The 19,165-nt window shown below is 38.2% G+C and overlaps 1 protein-coding gene across 1 annotated transcript in view; it reads right to left on the bottom strand.

Annotated features, from left to right (window-relative positions):
* Window positions 1–19,165, bottom strand: part of GALNT12 (polypeptide N-acetylgalactosaminyltransferase 12) — a 49,992-nt gene that overhangs the window by 13,343 nt on the left and 17,484 nt on the right. The window contains exons 4-8 of the mRNA XM_058833480.1: window positions 18,414–18,599; window positions 16,030–16,147; window positions 9,835–10,011; window positions 7,084–7,215; window positions 181–294 (exon numbers count right to left, since the gene is read on the bottom strand). Coding sequence (XP_058689463.1) covers window positions 181–294; window positions 7,084–7,215; window positions 9,835–10,011; window positions 16,030–16,147; window positions 18,414–18,599 — 727 coding nt within the window. The remainder of the gene's footprint in view (window positions 1–180; window positions 295–7,083; window positions 7,216–9,834; window positions 10,012–16,029; window positions 16,148–18,413; window positions 18,600–19,165) is intronic.

The raw sequence follows: 19,165 nt of genomic DNA, 5'->3' as shown, positions 1-19,165 counted from the left end.
AAGAAAATCTGAGCTAAAGATACATCGAAACAAAAAGCATTTAGTGCAAGAATCAAAACTCGAACTAAGATGACCTGACTGTGGCAAAACATTCTCAGCCCTATTCCAATAACTTTACCATACTTCCCTCTATTATAAACATAAGTGCCAGTCAAAATGAAAATAAAACATTATTCTTACCTGATTTTGTCCCATGCCATGGCATGGGTAGAGTATGACCCTCTGTCCAGTTACTTGATGTTCATTCGTAGGGTTATAATCAAAGCAGAAGTTTTCCATTCCTCTATTCTTCAGCTAATCAAAACAAAAGAATATTTAAAACATCAGTCTGAAGTAAAGAAGATATCCTGTAGTCACTCTACACCCATCTTGCCGGGCTCTGAGATCCATCCCAAAGCTGGTGCAAATCAACTGGAATAGATCAAAGGGACGCAATGGTAACATCTCTGACTAATTTGAAATAAAACTGCACCGTCTTGGCTTTGAGGACTGAAGCAGCCAGACACAATGGCTTCCCCAAGGAATGACACTGTGTTCCAATGTATTTGCAAAGGAAGTGGGTAGAAACTATGAAAAACTGTGTTAAAACCCAACAAGCCAGCAACTCATGCAGAACAAAAGAGTCTGCCATGTCTTTTTCCCTCAGGATCTACTTGTTCAATTTTTTTATGAAAAGATGATTACATACTTTTCTCAGTTTGTCAAATGGGAAACATTAGGAGGATTTGTTCTCAAAAGGACTCCAGTACCCTCTTGAGGCAGAACAAGAAGACAGATTTTAGTATCAGAAATCTTGAAAGTGGGCAATATATATCTTTGGAGGCACTAGGTGTGATATTAAATGTTCTTTACTCACTTTGCTGAGCTCTGACAGGAGAGGTGCATAACTTTTAGATTAGATTTTAAAATATTATGTTAGCTAATTTTAAAAACAAGAGGCTAGTTAACAAGGATTTGCATTTAAGTATTCAGGAGGAAAAAGTAACTGAAAATAAGTTACACAATCACATAACAACCACTGATTCCTGGTATTAGCCACATAACCAAATTTGAAATTACACAGAACAGAATAGGTTCTGTAAACAAGAAGCTGAATGCCCCTGTTACTGAGTGTAATTATATCACAGACAAAAAGAATAAAGCAGAGTAAATCTCAGAAGAGTTAGTTCAGCAAGGTGTAATTTCACTGCTCTTCCCTAGCCATGATAATCGTATCCCGAGTTCTTAATGTGGAAAATGAGCGGACACACAGGGATTGCAGGCAGCTAAAACTAAGCAAACAAGACAAACCCAACAGGGCCTAAACCCACGGAGCAAACCACACAAGTTGGAAAATTAAACACTTGTGTTCTATATATGTTTGCTTTGCCAACTTATACTTTTAGTGCAACCCAACATCTTCTTTCCACTGCTTTGTGCTCGCTCCCACATGAGTCTACTGCAACCCTCCTTGAACAGTCAAAAGAAAACATTTTGCTTACCTTCCTAATGGGAGGCAAGAGTTACACTTAAAAAAACAGGAAAGAGAAGCGTCTTACACAGATTATTTTTAACACTACCATGGAACTACATAAACCAAACAATAAGCTTCTCATGTTTCTACATTCTACATCAGGAAATACCAACTTAAAAATCATAATCACTTAAAATGGTAATTTTATCTCTACAGTTGTCAGCAGCTGTCTTCAGGACCAGAGGGTTTCCCATTTGTATGTTTAATAACATATGACTCTCCCTGACTGTCTACTGGCTCCAAGGGAAGCAAAACCCTTTTCCATGGTGCCCTTCCAGGCAACCCAATGACTTCACTAGTGCTCTTTGCCACCAGCCCCTGGCACATGCTCGAAAGTGAGCTCCCTTTTGGGAAATTTTAAATAATCCATTCAAAAATGCCCTACACCACCAGAACTACAGTAACTCTCTGATGTATGTTACTCAATGCCCAAATACACAAAACAAAAGATGTGTAAAAGCTTACTAAACTTAAGCTTCATTTCAGATGGCTGGAAAATGAGGCTGTGCTCCAGGATGTTACCATGTACGTTCTCTCCTTTTTCATGCATAAATGCTTGTGATACATGCAGACATCTTCCTACAAATACATAGTCCTTATGGTTCACCTGGTTCTTTTGTTTTGTTAGATATTGGTAGATATGCCCACACTTCATCAGGAAGCCCAATAGGTATTCAAGACCTAATTAGTAGGAATAGTATATTCTAAGCTTTTAAATTACCTGATCTGAAATGACACAGAAAATTTTGAAAATCTGACTGCAGCACCTTTTATTAAAAAAAACCCAAAAAACCATAAAACCACAAACCTGCCCTCTGTTCCAAGGCAGAAAAAAAGTATAAGAAAGTTTGTGAAATATTTTTCTCTTGTTAAATGAGAAAATACAGTTTAAGTTTCTTTTATGTGCAAGAGCTCTATCAAAACAGTGATCATACACTCATTTCTGAAGCTATGTTTATTCCCACATCCACCATAAACAAGTCATGCAATAAGAACAAAATTTTCTCTGTGACTTACCTTAGTTCTTTTGCAGAATGCTGCATTAGAGAAACAGAAGCAAAAAAAGTATTGATCACCTTGCCACTGAAACATGCTGTTCCGATCTAAAACAATGTACCCATGCAGGACTATTGGCTGTGTTTTTTTAAAGCATTTGCCTCTTACTGAAACACTGCTGGTGTCACTCTACATGCCATTTAATTACCACTGTTTGGAGGCTGAGATAGGTAATAAACTCCAGCTACAGAGACATTCACCATAGACCTTAACCCTTACTACTAGGAGATATTTAAATCTATTGTTTCCTAATATCTGGACACTTGCATATAACTACATAATACAGATGGCATTCTATGCATAATTCTTAGTTTAGGCTTGTATTTTTTTAAGATAAAGTCCATTGTAAATGAACCATCAACAACAGATTTTTAACATTAAAACTTCATGACATTAGTTTATAAGTACGGCCAATGGAGCACTGCCAACCTTTCTCTACAACCACAAAATAGATCAGAATCCTCTTTATTCTGCCAGTGGCAGTGGTGCTGATCTATTAGTGGTATGGACAAATGTGTCCTGTGTGGGACGCAGTAAGATATGAATTTGCAGCAAGCCAAACAGCTTTACTGGTACCAATCAAACATCAGCTGCTACCTCAAAGGTAATCCAAGCAGTCACAGGGAATGATTCCTGAGTCAATGCTATTTTCATATCACCTGCTAACTTCTTAAGGGCAATGCTGAAAAGGGCATACAATACTGATGATTAAAATCCTCTGAAGGAAGGTGACACAATGCTGTCAGACCAGTTGGGTCACCCCAGCAAGTCCAGATCTCCCTGGGAAGCTCAAAGACATATAAGCATGTGGTTCAAGCAATGGTGTGTTCACTACCAAGCACTTGAATTTCTCCCACTTCCTTTTAAAAAGCCTCTCCTTAGCTTTCAGAGGCTGTACAGCCAACCAAGTGGTGCATATTTTCCTGTGATGGGCATAAGGTCTCCAGGTCTAGTCAGTCCTAATCTTGGCTACCAATTCAACCTCAAGTGGCAGCTCTACAAATTGGATTATAATGCAGTTTTAGAGGTATACCCCAGAGAATGGACTCTGATACCACTGAGAACTTGGAGCGCTGGTCATGCAATAATATCTTTGATTAAGTAATTTAAACCACATAGCTCTCTTCTTCTGTGCAAGCCTGTCCATATATATCACCTGTTTTTTAGATAATTTAAATAATGGTCTCTTTCGTGTTTCAGCAAAACAAAATTCTTCTCAGTTTTAAAGGCAAAGTTTAAAATCTTCCTTCCAAATTTTTTTAAGATTATATCTAGTCTAAATTAAAAGAAAATTATGACTGAGTGCCTGGAAATGAAGATGAGATGGTCTTGGAGGAAAATGGGGAAGGAAGCTGTCAAAAGAAAAATTCAAGTTTATGATTTTCCAACTGGTTCAGTCAGTGACAGATGCCTTTACAGATACAAGGCAGAGAGAGAGACCAGATAGAAAGTCACAACACAAGACATCTATCAGCTTGGCTGCTTTACATTCAGCTGAAAGAAATCTCAGCTACAAACTGAGAACAGAAAAAAACTTATGTCAGAACATAGTATAGTCTCACTGCCAGGTGATCAAATATACAGAAAATTAGAGTGAAATCCTTATTTTTGTGTCACCACTGTTTTTTAAAAGCAATCTTGATGTCAAATGTAAAGCCAAATTCACTGACTGACCATTATCTTTATCACTGGATATGCATGGATAGATGCCAGCCATATGTAACACACACCTTAAAAGAGAGAAGAGCCCTGACCATTCCCTTTGCAGCTGTGCCTTTCCACAGTCTCAGGTAACATGAAAAATCACAGAGCTGCCCATTCTTCATCCAGCTGCACAATGCAGCGGTGTCACCACACTAATACTGAACACCAGCTGGCACAAAGCTCTTCCTACAGACACCCACACCATCCCTTTCCAGGCTAGTTGGGATTGGTAAACTGACCAAGTCTCTGCTGTCTCATGGGCAATCTGTGCAGAGCTGGGGCTCAAGTCTTGCTGCAATTTCACACCTACTTACTGATACATACTCCGCCAGTAAATGCATGCTCAAGGATGGCCAAATCAGATGCTATGTCAGAAAAAAATACATCAGTGTGCTACACAAGAGCCTAAAAGGTGTTATCAGCCTTTCCAGAACTGCTGACATTTTATTATTTTAACCCGCTGAGTGTCTACCATCTTTATTTCCTCCTGCCACCCAAAGAAACTATTCAAGTCAGTAGGCTCATGTCCCAAAATATTCCAAAGCTGCATGAAGACCAAGGAGAAGCAAGAAGATACTTATCTAATTTATAGGTATCAGGCAGTTTGCAGGAATGCAATCATAGGCAAAAAGGTTTATAATTCAGTATGTTTAAGTAAAGTTTTAGGCAGGTAACTTTTTAGACAACCAAGCATAGCATGGATATTTTTATCTATGTATCAAGAAAAAATATGTAGCATAAGAAGCTGCTTGTCTATGCACAGCACTGAATGCTGGCCAGTAATTCTTGAATCCATTTGAATAATGCATAGATGACTTATGGGTAATCTTAGAAATATTTTCAACTTTGGTTCAAAAGTAAAAAGATTTTTAATGGAGGTAAAAATCTCCATATTCCCTTGTATTCTCTTTGAACAATTAAATAGCCTCACACTAAGTTGAGCTGTTATCAAAGCTGACACTTTTAAACACAGTGTTTTTATGAACCAGAAAAGCACTACACAGCTAAGGCGGGAGTAAAGAACACCATCAGTGATTCATTGAAGCTAGCAGATGGGACTCAACATCCACAAATCAGCTGAATCAGTAGGTGTCGTTTCTGCACTCTCAGTTTCTCAGAGTACAACCATATTTCCATCACATTTTAAATTCTTCCTCCCCCCAAAAAATGGTGCATTCTCATTATGCTCACAACTAGATGACAGCATTTATGAATTGTTTTAAGAGAAATATATAGAGCACACCTAAATTACACTCTAGATACCTCAATCAGCTCTGAACAAGAGTTATTATTTCTAGGTACTGTCAACCCCTTGCCTGAAGATGACAATTAAATTATAAAAGAAGCTGCACAAATCCCTTTTCTTCCCTGGGAGGCTGAGGCTGTATCACTGGCACCAGTCTAACCCTTTCTTTGGGAGGGAGCAGGATGGAGGTGGAAGGAAGGATAAAACTCCTGAAATGCTCCAAGAAGGTAAGTCTTATAATACCTTACTGCTTCAACTGTCTCAGACCTTGTCAATAGCAATCCAGCACAAAAGAGCAAAAACTGAACCAACGTTGTACTGGGGTTTGTTCAAGGGACTGGATAATACCTTTCACACCAGTGATCACACAGAGATAGCAACTCTCCCGCAAGCTCCAAGACAAATGGAGGAGGGTGGCAATTCTCCCAGAAGCTCCCAAGGGCTTTTCTGACAACTGCTGCCCTCCCTGTGGAAACTCCCACAGGTCCCCAGGGGAAACCACAGCATTTCCACATTAGGATCTTTTTCATTCAACAAGTTATGAAGCTATTAAGGCAGACTGTGGGGAGACTTGGTTCCTGAATGCTTTGTATGTCCACAGAGATCAGATTTTTTTTCCTTTTCCTGAAGGAGATTCAGCAGAGGCTGAGTAACTGAAGGGCAGATGGCAGCAAGACAAGGGCTGGATGTGATGCAGCAGCATGGGAATGCAGCTTAGCTGGATCTGCAGAGCGATCGAGTTACCAGCAAAAGTACTTTTAAGTCAATGTGGCATTTGGTAATCAGGAAGGTATTCGATGTATCTTTGCCTGGTGGAAAGGTGCAGTTTTGTGTTCCTAACATGCAGCAGGTATCTGGTGATCTTTCAGAGGAAACAGGTATTTGCTGCCTCATCTCTGCCTTCATCCCTTCCAGATAAGATTACTGTAATGTGATACACACGGAGCTATAGTTTATATTTATTTGTAAGCTGCAAAAAGCATAAAGAGCTGACAAGTCTTAAAAGAGAAGAGGATTCTGATACTGAACCCATTGTCTGTGTCCTTGCTGGTCTAAAATTACCTCCAGATTAAAAATTAACATGTTAGTTTAATACACAGAATCCCCTATGATCTGGAAGCACTTAGGACCAGCTCTATTTACCATCACCAGAGCATCATAGTTTTCATCAGATAAAATGTACAAACATATTTTTCAAAGCACACTCTTTTTCTTTTCAATTCAACAAGTAAAATAAAACAATTTACTGTTCTTTTTTTTCTGTTATGCAATGTTTCAAGAAATAAAAAGCTCATCCTTTGCTGCCTTTAACAATCCCTAGATATCACTTAGAAGGAGTAATTTACAGCAACATTACCTGTTCTCCTACTGTGTCACAGAACTCCTTAACAAACAGCATTCCCTTAAATAAAGATTCTGATAGAAACCACATTTTAAAGCCTAACAATTTTAACTGAATTCTACCAAAATCCCAAACTGATTTAAGCACAAAAACACCTTCACATTGACTTGGTAGGAGAGCTCAGAGAACTACAAGTAGGCCCCCTTCTCAGCAGTCACGTACCATTCCAAAGAAGCCTGGTCTGTCCTCAGGTACGTGAAGTTCTGGATACACGTTCTCCAAAAACCATTTGAAGTCCTTACATTTCAGCTTCTCTCGTAGAAGTCTCCTTTCTGTCACATCTCCATATGGTTCCTGGGTGGGAAAAAAAGGAAAAAAAAATAAAAACAAAGATAGAAAAAGAAGAAAAGAAAGAAGAAAAAAAGATATTCAAAAAAATCCAGAACAGATGCTCTCTTCTAAATTATCTGTATACATTATTAGGAACCGTATGCTACAGTGATGAGTAGGACTTCTAGCCAGGAAAAATCACCATGTTTGGGTGCTGGATTTGATTTCATTATCCTTACATTTGTTAAATGTTGACAAAAAAGAATTGGAACTGTGCATGTGAAACTTTAAAATATTCTAGAAGACAGTTTGTCTGAGAAAACTCCCTGAATCTGCAAGGGAGGAAGCCCTTGAATATATATTGCTGGAGACCGAGAAGACGTATTGGAAAATAAAACTTCCTCTAGATAGATAATTGAAAAGCTCCAAAACAGTGAATAAATCTTGAGGATTTTAAATTATACCACTATCCATTTGCAAATTACCTGTACAGTTTTACACTTAAGTGATGAAATTTGTAAAATCTGCTAATGCATCCTTTGAACGCCATCATTTTGGGGGGTGGGGAGTATGAAATCTTAAACCTCCAGAGAAAATATTTCATTGCAGACTTTTCCCTGTCTATGGATTGGAGCAGAGTTCATGTCTTTTTATGTCTGTCTTCAAAATCCTATCTTTATATCGACGAGGAACTTCAGATAGTCTGGCATGAGATAGTTTGCAGCCCCCAGATTTTTACAGGTCACTTGATGCACTCTTTCATCAAACCACAAATGTATTTGCATTTCTCAAAGCTATGGAAATACCACTGAAAACACAAAGCAGATGTAAAGCAGAGGCAGAGATGCCTCTTTGAATAAACAAACAGCGTGACATATTAGCTCTGAGGTCTGAACATTAATCTTGAAGTGAAGCTTCATGGAACCAATTTTTGCAGCTATAGCATCAATCATTTTCCTGTTATTTCCTACGGAACTGAATATTTGGGTTTGATGAAGTAAAAAGGTCTGAACTCAACTGCTGCAACAAGTGGTGCACAGAGTATCATGGAAACCAAAGTTCATCAGCAGCAACTTTGATACGGGGAAAAATAACCAGCATGAGTTTCAGCATTATGTCCACTGTGTTACAATAAGCCAATGCATGAAACTTCCAGTACATGTACTTCCAGTACAACACACAAATACCCTTTAAAGTTAAAGCTCTGTTGTTACTGACATAGGATGCCCAGCACTTTACAAGAAAAATTGTCAGTGTTTATTGCTCTTTTTGTGTATGACAAGCTGAAATCAGCCTGGCGTTGCCTATGGGCGAATCCCGTATTTCTCTCCAAGTCAGACTACGATAATAAAACCTAAATGGCTTTTATGATGTTAAAGTAAACCAATTATTACAAATGTGTGGACTATAATAATCTAATTACCCAATTTCATTCAAACAAACACAAGATGAAAGCTAACCAAATCCATCTTCTCCAGCATCCTCCAGTGTATCTTTTAAAAGGCTAATGTTTTCAAGAGCAGTTTTCCCCTGCTGTGTCTATTGGGGTCGGCCACTCAAATGAGTGGGGGGCTCCCTGTGCCCCACACCGGTCCCTCAGGTCTGATTCAGGCAGCCAGAGGTGGATGCTCAGCAGCCCATGCCAGGCACAAAACCAGAAAGGCAGCGTTTAGAAAAGTCTGTATGCAAAAAGATCATGCTGGGGAGATCAGGCACATCCAGAAACAAGGAACAGCAGACAATGATTTCTTTGGGGCCTGAATTTTGGACCTTGTGACAGAGGTTCATTTGATTCATTTCTAGACACTGCAAAGACATTTCAGTGTTACTGTTTTCCAGCCTTGAGGCCCCTTACGATAAATACATCCAAGTTATGAATTTCCAAACTGCTTTACTGTTTTGACATATTCCATTTTCACAGTAATAATCTCCTGAAAAATTCTGCAACCAATGAACTTGTATTTTAATTTCAAGGAAAATAAAAACATTAACTTAAAAGAACCTCCAAAACCAACAGAACTGATACTTGAAACATTTTATTAGGAACATTTTCATCTGAGTTCCCATGACTGATTTTAATTAATTTAATCTTTTCAACATTGATTTTGGTTTCAGTTTGTTTTATTTTTTTTAACTAAATATGGTGCAGCAGCAAATCAAACAGAAATATCTATTTTGTTTTACATCAGTCCAAAGTTTTACAATTATCACAAGACAGGTCATTTTGCTAAATATTATTACCATGCTGTCCACCTGAAGGTCTACTGTCCACTGAAACTGGTTGATTTGCATTCATTAATTGTGTAATTCTTATTGAGAGTCCTATATCTATCAGCCATTTCACAGAAATGCACATTTTAGGCTAAACAACTCCTCCTTGCTTTGATGAGTCCACTTCACAGTATTTTTTCATTTATTCATTTAATATTGACATAGATTGGGCCACCTCATACTCTTAAGGAATTTTTAATTCTTTCCAAGGAATCAAAAATTTTACATTTATTCTATGCCCGGGAAATAACTTTTATAAGGAGTAAGAAATGAACATAAAAAGCACTTCATGTTAAATATTAACTTAGTCAACAGTTAGTAGGTTGGAAACAAATTCTACTGAAATTCCAGGAGCAATGGAGTTGAACTCACCAGGCGAGCATGTGGGTTTCGGTGGTAATAAAGTTGTTTATATTCATCCATCCACACTTCAGCTGCACGCACGCTGTTTGCCAGAGCTTTGGACCGTGAGTACGGAGCTTGTTTGGGGAAAACGTGACCTACATGGGAGCAAGGATGGATCTCAAGACTTCCTCCACACTGCCATATCTGAGCAAAGAATTGACATTGTGTGTATCATTAATTTGAGTCTTTCGCAAGCTCAAGAATATAGTAAAAACAAGACATAAGAATTACAATAAGATGCAAGAATAACACCGTCTCAAGAATATTACACCATACTACAAGTAGCACATACAATAATTTTGTGTCTATTTGATGATTGAACTGGATAAAATCACATCCTTGTTGGTCTCAGTAATTTCCTCTGAGTTCACAAGGAGATTACCACATTTCTAGTTTTATCTGGAGAGCAATATTCCTTTCTTAGTTTTATTTTCTCATGATAAGATGTGATCTACCATATAAGTTAGGCAGGCATTGTTAAAAAATAGAAAAAGAAATAAGAAGCATGTTTATTTTCCAAATTAACCATGTAAATAACAATTTTGAAAGAAACCAGTAGCTAATAACTAATACTTACCAGAAATCTATAGATTTATATATAATCTATATATTCTATTGTAAAGCTGACTTGCCAAAATGGGTAAGCTTGTTATATCATCAAAGAACAGTCAGTTGTATTCCCATTTGTACATTCACCAATCTAGAAGGGAGGCATAGGTGCCTGGTGATAAAATCCCACTAACCTTTTCCATTGGAAAACTGAGAAAGGTACCCCAGACCCAACACACAAAAATAAAAAGCAAAGTACTTCTATGATTTATGGTGGTCCACCCAATGACAATGAAATAACCTCCCTTATCTAAACCAATATTCCTGCTTGATGCCAAGGAAGTACTTGGACCTGGATGTGGGACTGGCAGAACCCTACAAACCATCACTCTGCACCTATGCTCATGGCTCCTGCCTCTCTGGCTCCCCAGGTTGGGAAATGTAAAGCCCATGATTTAAAGCCCAGAAACAACCATCAGGAAGCATCCATTAGCCTCAGCACTCTGTACACGTTCTTGTAATTACATTCTTCTCCTCTGGAAACCAAGAACCTTTGGCAGTTCATCTACACAGCCACTTTCCCATCACCCATTCTGATCTCAAGTTTGATTATGTGAAAGGAAAGCACAGCTAGGTATTTCCTATTCAAGATTGTGTGTGACCACAACACGGCAGATGCCCTGTTTCTGAAGGGTGCCTGAAACAAGGCTTCTGAAATTTAGTCATATGGGAGGAAGGCAGGATATGTTGCTCTGCTTGAACTAACTTGAGGCTGTCACCAATGACTCTCATAGACTTTCCATAAAAGATTTAGAATTCTCCTCATGTATTCAACCATGCATAAGTGGCAGCTCATCATTCCTTTGTAAATGGAAGACAAAGGAAATTAGCTGGGATAGGCTTAAGGGGTAGAGGTTTGCTCCCTGACAACCTTCTTTTATAAGACATACATTTTTAATGACATGTTATTCAAGTGAACACAGCAGAAGTGAAAGATAGGAGGTAGCAAACAAAAGCTCTGCTGCTAACAGTGTCAAAAGATCAGTGGTGAGACTTTTCCCACCTCTCTCTCTTGGAGTTTTAAGGATCTAAAAAGCTAAAGGTTTTCATCTCACACAAGATAGGAGTTGATTTTAGACTGCTAACTTTTAGGGGTTTTTTTTAAGTTACTTAGAATTTCTCTCAAATTTCTTCATTTGGAAATCAATGAGTATCATCTCCATTGATTTGGTTTTGGATAACAACATGGAATTTTATGCATGGCACAATACTGTGATTAATTACCAAAATATAAGCACTCTAATACATATGTTTTAAAACAGAGAGTTGCCTTACTTATATAGGTAATTCATTATTCAACTGTAGGGAGTACTGGATAATTGTTACTTCCTGGGTTTAAAATCTTCATTTCCTGTTTTTCAGGTGAGGTTTCTCTCTTCTTTTTTGCTGTTTTTCAGGGAAGCAGTATATTTGTCATTTGGACAAAGATGATTAAAGGAATTATACAAGAAATCTAGAATTCTGTGCTGATTTTGAACAATTTGAAAATTTTCTTAGGTAAGTTACTCTACTGCCAATTTGAAAGCTGCTGTGAAACAAATTACCTACTTTCATTTTACAACTGCCTTTTTTGAGATTTATTTCAAAACAATATTTTTCATAATTATTATTTCTACATTCAAGATTATTTTTAAAGCTGCAATTTACCATTCAAGATCTGTCAGCAAATATTAAGAGCCGTAAGTTTATTATTTTAACAATTTCCAATGTTGTAGTCCATAAAAGACTTTTTAATTAATCTTTATTGTTTAGATCTAGTTTTAAATAAGTTATTAGGAGCAGATGATAAAGAAATGTTAAGAAGGAAGCACATGCTTTCAGGTCTTCCATGATAAAGTCTGATTTCAAAGAAATGAAACAAACTGACCATACCTCTGTTAAATTGATGACAAAAAGAGAATTCCATAACAGCTGAATTTTTAATAATTAAAGCTCTCTAAAAAATAACTGTAGGTTGCTAAGCAATGCTCATTAAATTCTAAGTATGTCATAAAAACAGTACAAAAATTATCTTGTCTTCCTATTGCAAAAGAAAATTGAATATACTTCAGCTAAACAATTCCTAAGAAGGTTTACTCACTTTCATTTTAATGGAAAAAATTATGACCTCTATATAAAATCAGGTACAAATAAACAGCCATAAAATAAAGCGAGGAATTTAATAGAGAAACCAAAGTTGATTACTAAATGCTAAATAAGTGGCTCTGCAGAAGATTCTCCATAAAACTAATTCAACCTTCTGTAACAGAAAAGCACATAAGGTTTCAAGCATATTTTGCAAGCTCACGTACATGCAGATCAGTTACTAGGTCTGGATAACTCACAGCTCTCATTATAAAAGCACATATTTTTCCTTCACTTCAACAGGAAAACAAGGTGACATTCCTCTTTTTACTTTCACTTTCATCTTGATGCATGCAGACTATTGGCATATTTTCATTTGTTTCCAGAGACAGATGGTGGCATTATGAAAACCTATAGACAATGTTCAGAATCTCACTTGGGATCACTGTCCCTGCCACGGTCTCTGGACAACTGACCTTGTGCTGGGTCAATGAATGCTAAAGAATGAAAGCTCTACCAGCTCATTCTAACATTTTAAGACTATCAGGAAGAAATAATAAAAAAAAAAAATAAAAAGAATGCTACATCCTAAAAAAAGGGGAATACATTTCTGCTGCTTTGTCTCTGCTACAATTTTTTCTTGATGACTTGTGGCCAAGCCCCCGGTGTGGTGCTCAAGCACAATCTGCTGGAAGCTGGGTGGGTGGAGAGGCACCCCAGACACATTGACCCACCCTGGCTGCTCTCAATGCAAGACAGAGTTCCAGAGCCAGGCAAAAAGAAAGAATACAAAAATACTGGAAAAGAGAAGACCCCAAGTGTTCTGAGGCATATCATCCAGGCTCGTGGGCAGTAACATTTCTGAGATGAAAGGCTTTTTTGCACATGGTAGGCGGAAGGACAGACCACAGACATATTAAGCCTTGGTCCAGAAACAAACTTAGGTTGCAGTGCCACTTGCAGGACCAAGAGCAGAGAGGGGATAGAAGCTCCAATGAGATTCCCTTTACTCTAAGTACAAGAAGGAGAAGATAAAAGAGCATGTTTTGAATCCCTCAGAAAGAGGGATTTCAATGCCCATTATGCCCATGAAGTGAAATTTTATCCAGCCAAATAGCATTAAGCAATCCAAAATCAAGGTACATTGACTCGATTCTGCATTCAGCACGTATCCTCCATCTCTCTTAGTCACCATGCTTTTAGCAAAAGCTTTGTCCTTGTTGCACTTCTCAAAACCACAGAGAATTTCTTCAGCTCAGAATAATCGAAGTGCAAGAAAGAGGAGGCTTGAGGACAAGTCTTTTCATGTCATTGGGAGAGAGTGGTGTTTTCAGAGACAAGAACAATAATAAATTAATTTACAGCGGTTTTGAGTATTTCTGCTCCTAATTTTCAGGTCTGACAGATCTAGGAAACACAAGAACAACACTAACAATGATTTATCCCTTCCGACCTCTTGGAACACTGCAGACAGCCAAAAGAATACAATTAAACAACATTGTAGCACTCTGCTCTTCTCCACAAAAATCCTCACCACACAGAGCACAAGTACAAGGGCTCCAAATCAAACAGAGCAAAGCATGTTGTGCACAAATGCCCAGATGCTACTGGCAATCTGCACTAGGAAAATTGGCATGGCCAGGCATATTTGTTGGCCATTGCACAGCCTGTCCTGTTAAATCATTTGTCCCAGGAGTGGCTTGATACACCAGCACCTACATGCTGGCTTAGCCCCTTGTGGAGTGCTTGTGCACTCTCTCCTGGGGACTCCTGTTGCTCCCTTTGTGCTTCTCCTGTGTGCTAGGCCACCCCTGATGTGGTCTCCTCATGGGACAGAGGAAGCAGTCCTGCATGCTGAAAGAGTAAAGGCAATGGTCAAACACACTGCTGCACCACACAGAGCCAGTGACATAAAAAATGAGACTGGCTGCCAGAGCTTCATAGAGGTCAATGGCACTGGAAGGTTGGGTCTAAAGCAGCAGCTGGTACTGAGGCACTCTGAGTCAAAAGGAGGGGGTCAGGTGTCTGCAAGCCTTGGTCTCTCTCCCCAAAAGCAAGACACAAAGATCAGAAAGCCAAGAGCTGCATGACAAGTGTGCCATATTAGAAGTTTCCTTCAAGGAGCTGAAGTTCTGGATACACCAGAACCAGAGACTCCAGCTTCAGAGGGTCACAGGGCTGATGGAGGTGGGTCAATTGCTTTGCAATTCAGGTGGAGGCCTGATGAACTAGACCGAGACTACTGAGTTGGTTGTGCTTGGGCTTATGTGCCGGAAACTGATCCCTAAGTGAAAAATCAGGTGGTCATGAACTCAGATCAAACAGCATTTCCAGCTGAGAAATCTCCCTCTATAGAGAAACCATATCAGCTCCAGGCTTGTGCTCGTTATCTTTCCTAATAATTTTTGTTTCTTATTTTTATACCCTTTTTTCTACAATTTCTGTACTGCAGGCAGCAGGAGATCAGAACAGCAGCCAGGCAGACTCCATGCTTCTCTGGTTAACACACAGACATCCAGAGAGACAGTCTGCTGATGCCTCTCTCAAGAAACTGGTTTTGTAACATTAAAATGCTATTGAGCCTTGAAATCTGTTGTCACCTGGTAAAAAAACGAAAAACCCTCCTGTACAACAAGCCAATGACTCACAGAAATGCAAACATGACCATCAAAAAGAACGGATGATGGGCAGAACAGACAAGGGTAATCCAGGATAGTAAATTGTGAACTCTCTGAAAGCCAAAATGAGCCCTAAAGCATACCCCTTATATCACCACTGGATGGCTTCAATGAGCTAAGTGTGATTTGGGGTAAACCATAAGCCAGTGCTCAGTGGGGGTCAGCCTCAGCACTGGTAACTGTAAGCAGGGGAGAATACTGTTCTGCTGATCAGCCTGGACTGTCCTGTGCCTCCTGACTTTCCTGCTGCAAACCCTTTTCATTACAGCTGACTCACATCTGAGCACTTGGTCACGCCTCCTGTGGGGTACAACCCTACAGTTACTGTAGATCTTCCACCTTTTATAACCTTTATGTACAAACTTTTTCTCAGGTGAAACAGAATAAAGCCTTAAAATTACTACAGGGGCTAATTCTCCTTCTCCTTTCCCACTGGGAGCTGTTCACTCCATCAACCACAGCAAGAACTCTGAGTCACATTAAAGCACTACAAATCTTCTTCCCAATGACCTCCTTCAAGCAGCAGGACGTAACCTTCACCCACTAGTTATCACATTCCTTTTAACATTTTATACCAGAGCTTAAAGACATGTTTTTAAAAATTGCTTTAAAGTGGCTATTTGAAAGAGAAATACAGCTATCCTGAAGTGCAAGAACAAGATATATATATAAAAATATAAGTACCTTCCAAAATATTCCCTTCTTAGCACTTGCTTACATTACAGCTACCTCATTAAATGAAAGGGCATGAAGAAAGAAATAGAAACTTGTTGTATTCTGAGGAAAAGAAACTTTCAATTAAGCCACCTACCCTAAATGAGAATTCAAGGTTTTCTCCTCCCCAGACTTCCATTCCTGTGTCATAGGAACCAAGATAATCAAAATATTTCTTGCTCACAGAAAATAATCCACCTGCCATGGTTGGAGACCTATAAAAGAAAATAGTAACTCTGAACTGAATAAGAAGAAGAAATATTAAACCAATGCAGCAGAAAAAAAAAATTACAATATATTTTTATTTTCTTTTTTCTCAGTCTTTCCTGGATACAAAGTAGCAGTCAGAAATTCATCAGTTATTATGAGGCCATTTGAATTCAATTTTGTAGTAAAAAACTGTATCTGAAACAAGCACCAGAATATAAAAATATTGTGTTCAAGTAAATTTTGCCAATTGCAGTGTCTTTGTGAGTAAATGAAGAGCCTCTTCACAGAACAGAACATTAGCTTCTTTGTGACAGAACTGTATTAGTCGGCTCTGAAATTCTAAGTGCTGTATTCTGATCTATTTTACTTAAGCAATAATTAGTGCTTTAGTAATTAAAAACAACATTCTTGATCCCACTAATATCAACTGAAAAAACTCTCAGACTTTAATTCAGTAAATATAGCTCCTAAAGAGATTTGTTTTCTAAGAAAATCTACCCAGCTGCATATTCTTAAATTTTTTACTAAGTTTGGGAGGGGAAAAAAGAAAAATCAGGAGTCATGACTGGGTCCTCACTGAAGATCACAAGGCCTGGAGTGATGGCACATTTAAGGGATGTATTTCCAGTAGGGTAGAGTGTGCACATATCCATAAATTTGTATTTGTTCGGTATTGCTCCTTATTGTTTACAGTCTTAGGATGACTCTCTTTAAAGTGCCAAGCATACACTGGCCATTAGAACTAAGTTCAGCTGGCATTATGTGAATTTTGCTAAATTACTTTTGAGGTAAATAATAACAAAAGCGAGATGCATGATCAATTACACTGAATCTGTCAAAACTAATTTTACCAGTTATCTTTTTGAAGCAACACTGTCTCACACTGTCATATGTGGTTTCAAAGAATGGAATGAGATGAGACAAGACAGAAGGAAAAATAACAAACTCCATAACCAGTCAAGTCCTTCTGTCTTCCCTCCAGATCTCGTCTTTCCAAACCAAGCTGCTGGTGACACCACTCTCAGCACTGCTGCTTTCTCCAGACACTTGTCAAGCTCACAGTCCTCAGGCTACCATGAAACTTTATCCCCATCATTTTCCTCTTGGGATGTCAAAGACAACTCTTCTTATCATAAAGAAAATAAAAGCATCGTATTTGAACTAAATGTTTTAAAAAAACACTGACTGTATTTGGATTTTTTTTTTTTAAGGAGGATTAATACATGCTAAGAAAGACTCAATTATTACCTCACTTTTCCCATTCAAAAAAAGGTTCATTCAGTTGAGGATAAGTTCATTAATATTTGTGAAATACTGGGTATTAATATCATGATAAGCAACTTACAGAAGACTGAGAAAAAGTAATAATTCCATATTTTTGTGGTCTACACAATAACAAATAAAAGTACTAACAAAATTACTGTATTAAAAGTGCCAAACAGGTTAATTTACTACAATAAACTGCAGAAATACAGCAACTTCCATAGCAGATGAATAGGTTGAATATGGCAGATCCTCAGCTATCAGGATCTTGTCTACCATTCCTATTTTCCAGATGTCTTGTTTGTTCTGTTCTCTTGCCTCTCCTTAAAATACAACAATGAGTTGTAAAATACAACTACAAATAATACCAATTGATGGCATCTTGTCCTTAAAGAAAACAGAACTGAAACCCATAATGAAGATGTCAGCCTGAGGTCTGTAAGTTAGCCCTTCACAGAAACCATGGTGGATGGAGCTGTATTGTTTCATGCCAGTAAAGAACTGGCAAAATGGTTCACCTTTGAAAATAACACAGTGTATTACAATTATCATTACAGCACAGAAAAAAATCTTCAAAACTACTTCTACCTTCTTACTGGTTGGTGATTTTTTTTCCCTTTTCATTGTTGCCCATGATTTTTTTTTTTTTTTATAAGATGGAACTCTTTGCTTTGCACAGAGGACATCCTCCAGTATCAGTTAGTCACTTACACTCTCTCCATGTGCTGGTAAGCATCTGTAAGTGTTTGCTCAGAGGAGTCAAAAGACTACTTTGCAATAGGTTTTCCACATGGAAGATGAAACAGGAATTCCAGCTTTTAGAGCACTATTTTTTCCAGGGGCATGGTAAACAGGAGCTCTTTTGGAAAAAATTGGGAACTAAACAAATTACAAAATACACAGTAATTCTTAGTAATATGCTCATTTCCCAGATATCTTTCAGCACCTGGCATTTTCAGGTGAAATCAAAAACACATTCACAGTTTCATAGGATGCATAAAAATTAACCTGATCACGTCGGTCTTGGACTTCCTCCGTTTTTGTTCTCTTTCAGGAGTACTATGCCAAGTGAAGACCAGCCGCCAGTCAAATCCACCAATCTGTGGCTCACCAGCATTTCCCAAGTACTCAAATGTATTCCAGTCAATAACATCAATAACAGGGCAGACAACAGCTGTTTCTTCTTCAGCAATCCTGGAATGTTTTTGAAACAAAAGGGTGACTAGAAACTTCTCTAAAAAGGAAAAACTGGAACTAACAAAAACAAAGAATGCGAACAATACAAAACATGAAGTTTTGCTCCTTTTCAATTCATGCTGCAAGGACAAGGAAATGATGATACAATAAATACAAAAATTACCCCCATTTTCCTACTGGAGATCATCAGGAGGGTGTATAAGGATGGACTCTATTGGCAAGCATCAACCTTCCTGGATGGTGGAAGCAAGGTATGCCAGATGGCTTGAGATAACACATTCAGCATCTGGCTTGGCTGCCATAGCCAGCACTATTTTATCAACAAAAAAAGTCCATTTTCATGTGTACAGGTAGCTGTTTTAGAGGGCAGTTTGATTGCATAGTTTTGCAATGATTAATAATAAACCAATAAACCAAGACACTTGGCCCTTGAAGTCACGGCTGTTCTTGTAACTGTGATCATCTGCAAATGTTGTACTGAGTTCTGTAATAGTACTCAAAAAGAAGCCCTGAGTTTAGAAAAAAACCCAAACCTGCAACATGGGAATTAGATCTCCAACAAT

Source organism: Poecile atricapillus, chromosome 2 (genome assembly GCF_030490865.1).
Source record: "Poecile atricapillus isolate bPoeAtr1 chromosome 2, bPoeAtr1.hap1, whole genome shotgun sequence".
In the NCBI taxonomy this organism is placed as follows: Eukaryota; Metazoa; Chordata; class Aves; order Passeriformes; family Paridae; genus Poecile; species Poecile atricapillus.
This window is presented reverse-complemented; position numbering and strand designations above follow the sequence as displayed.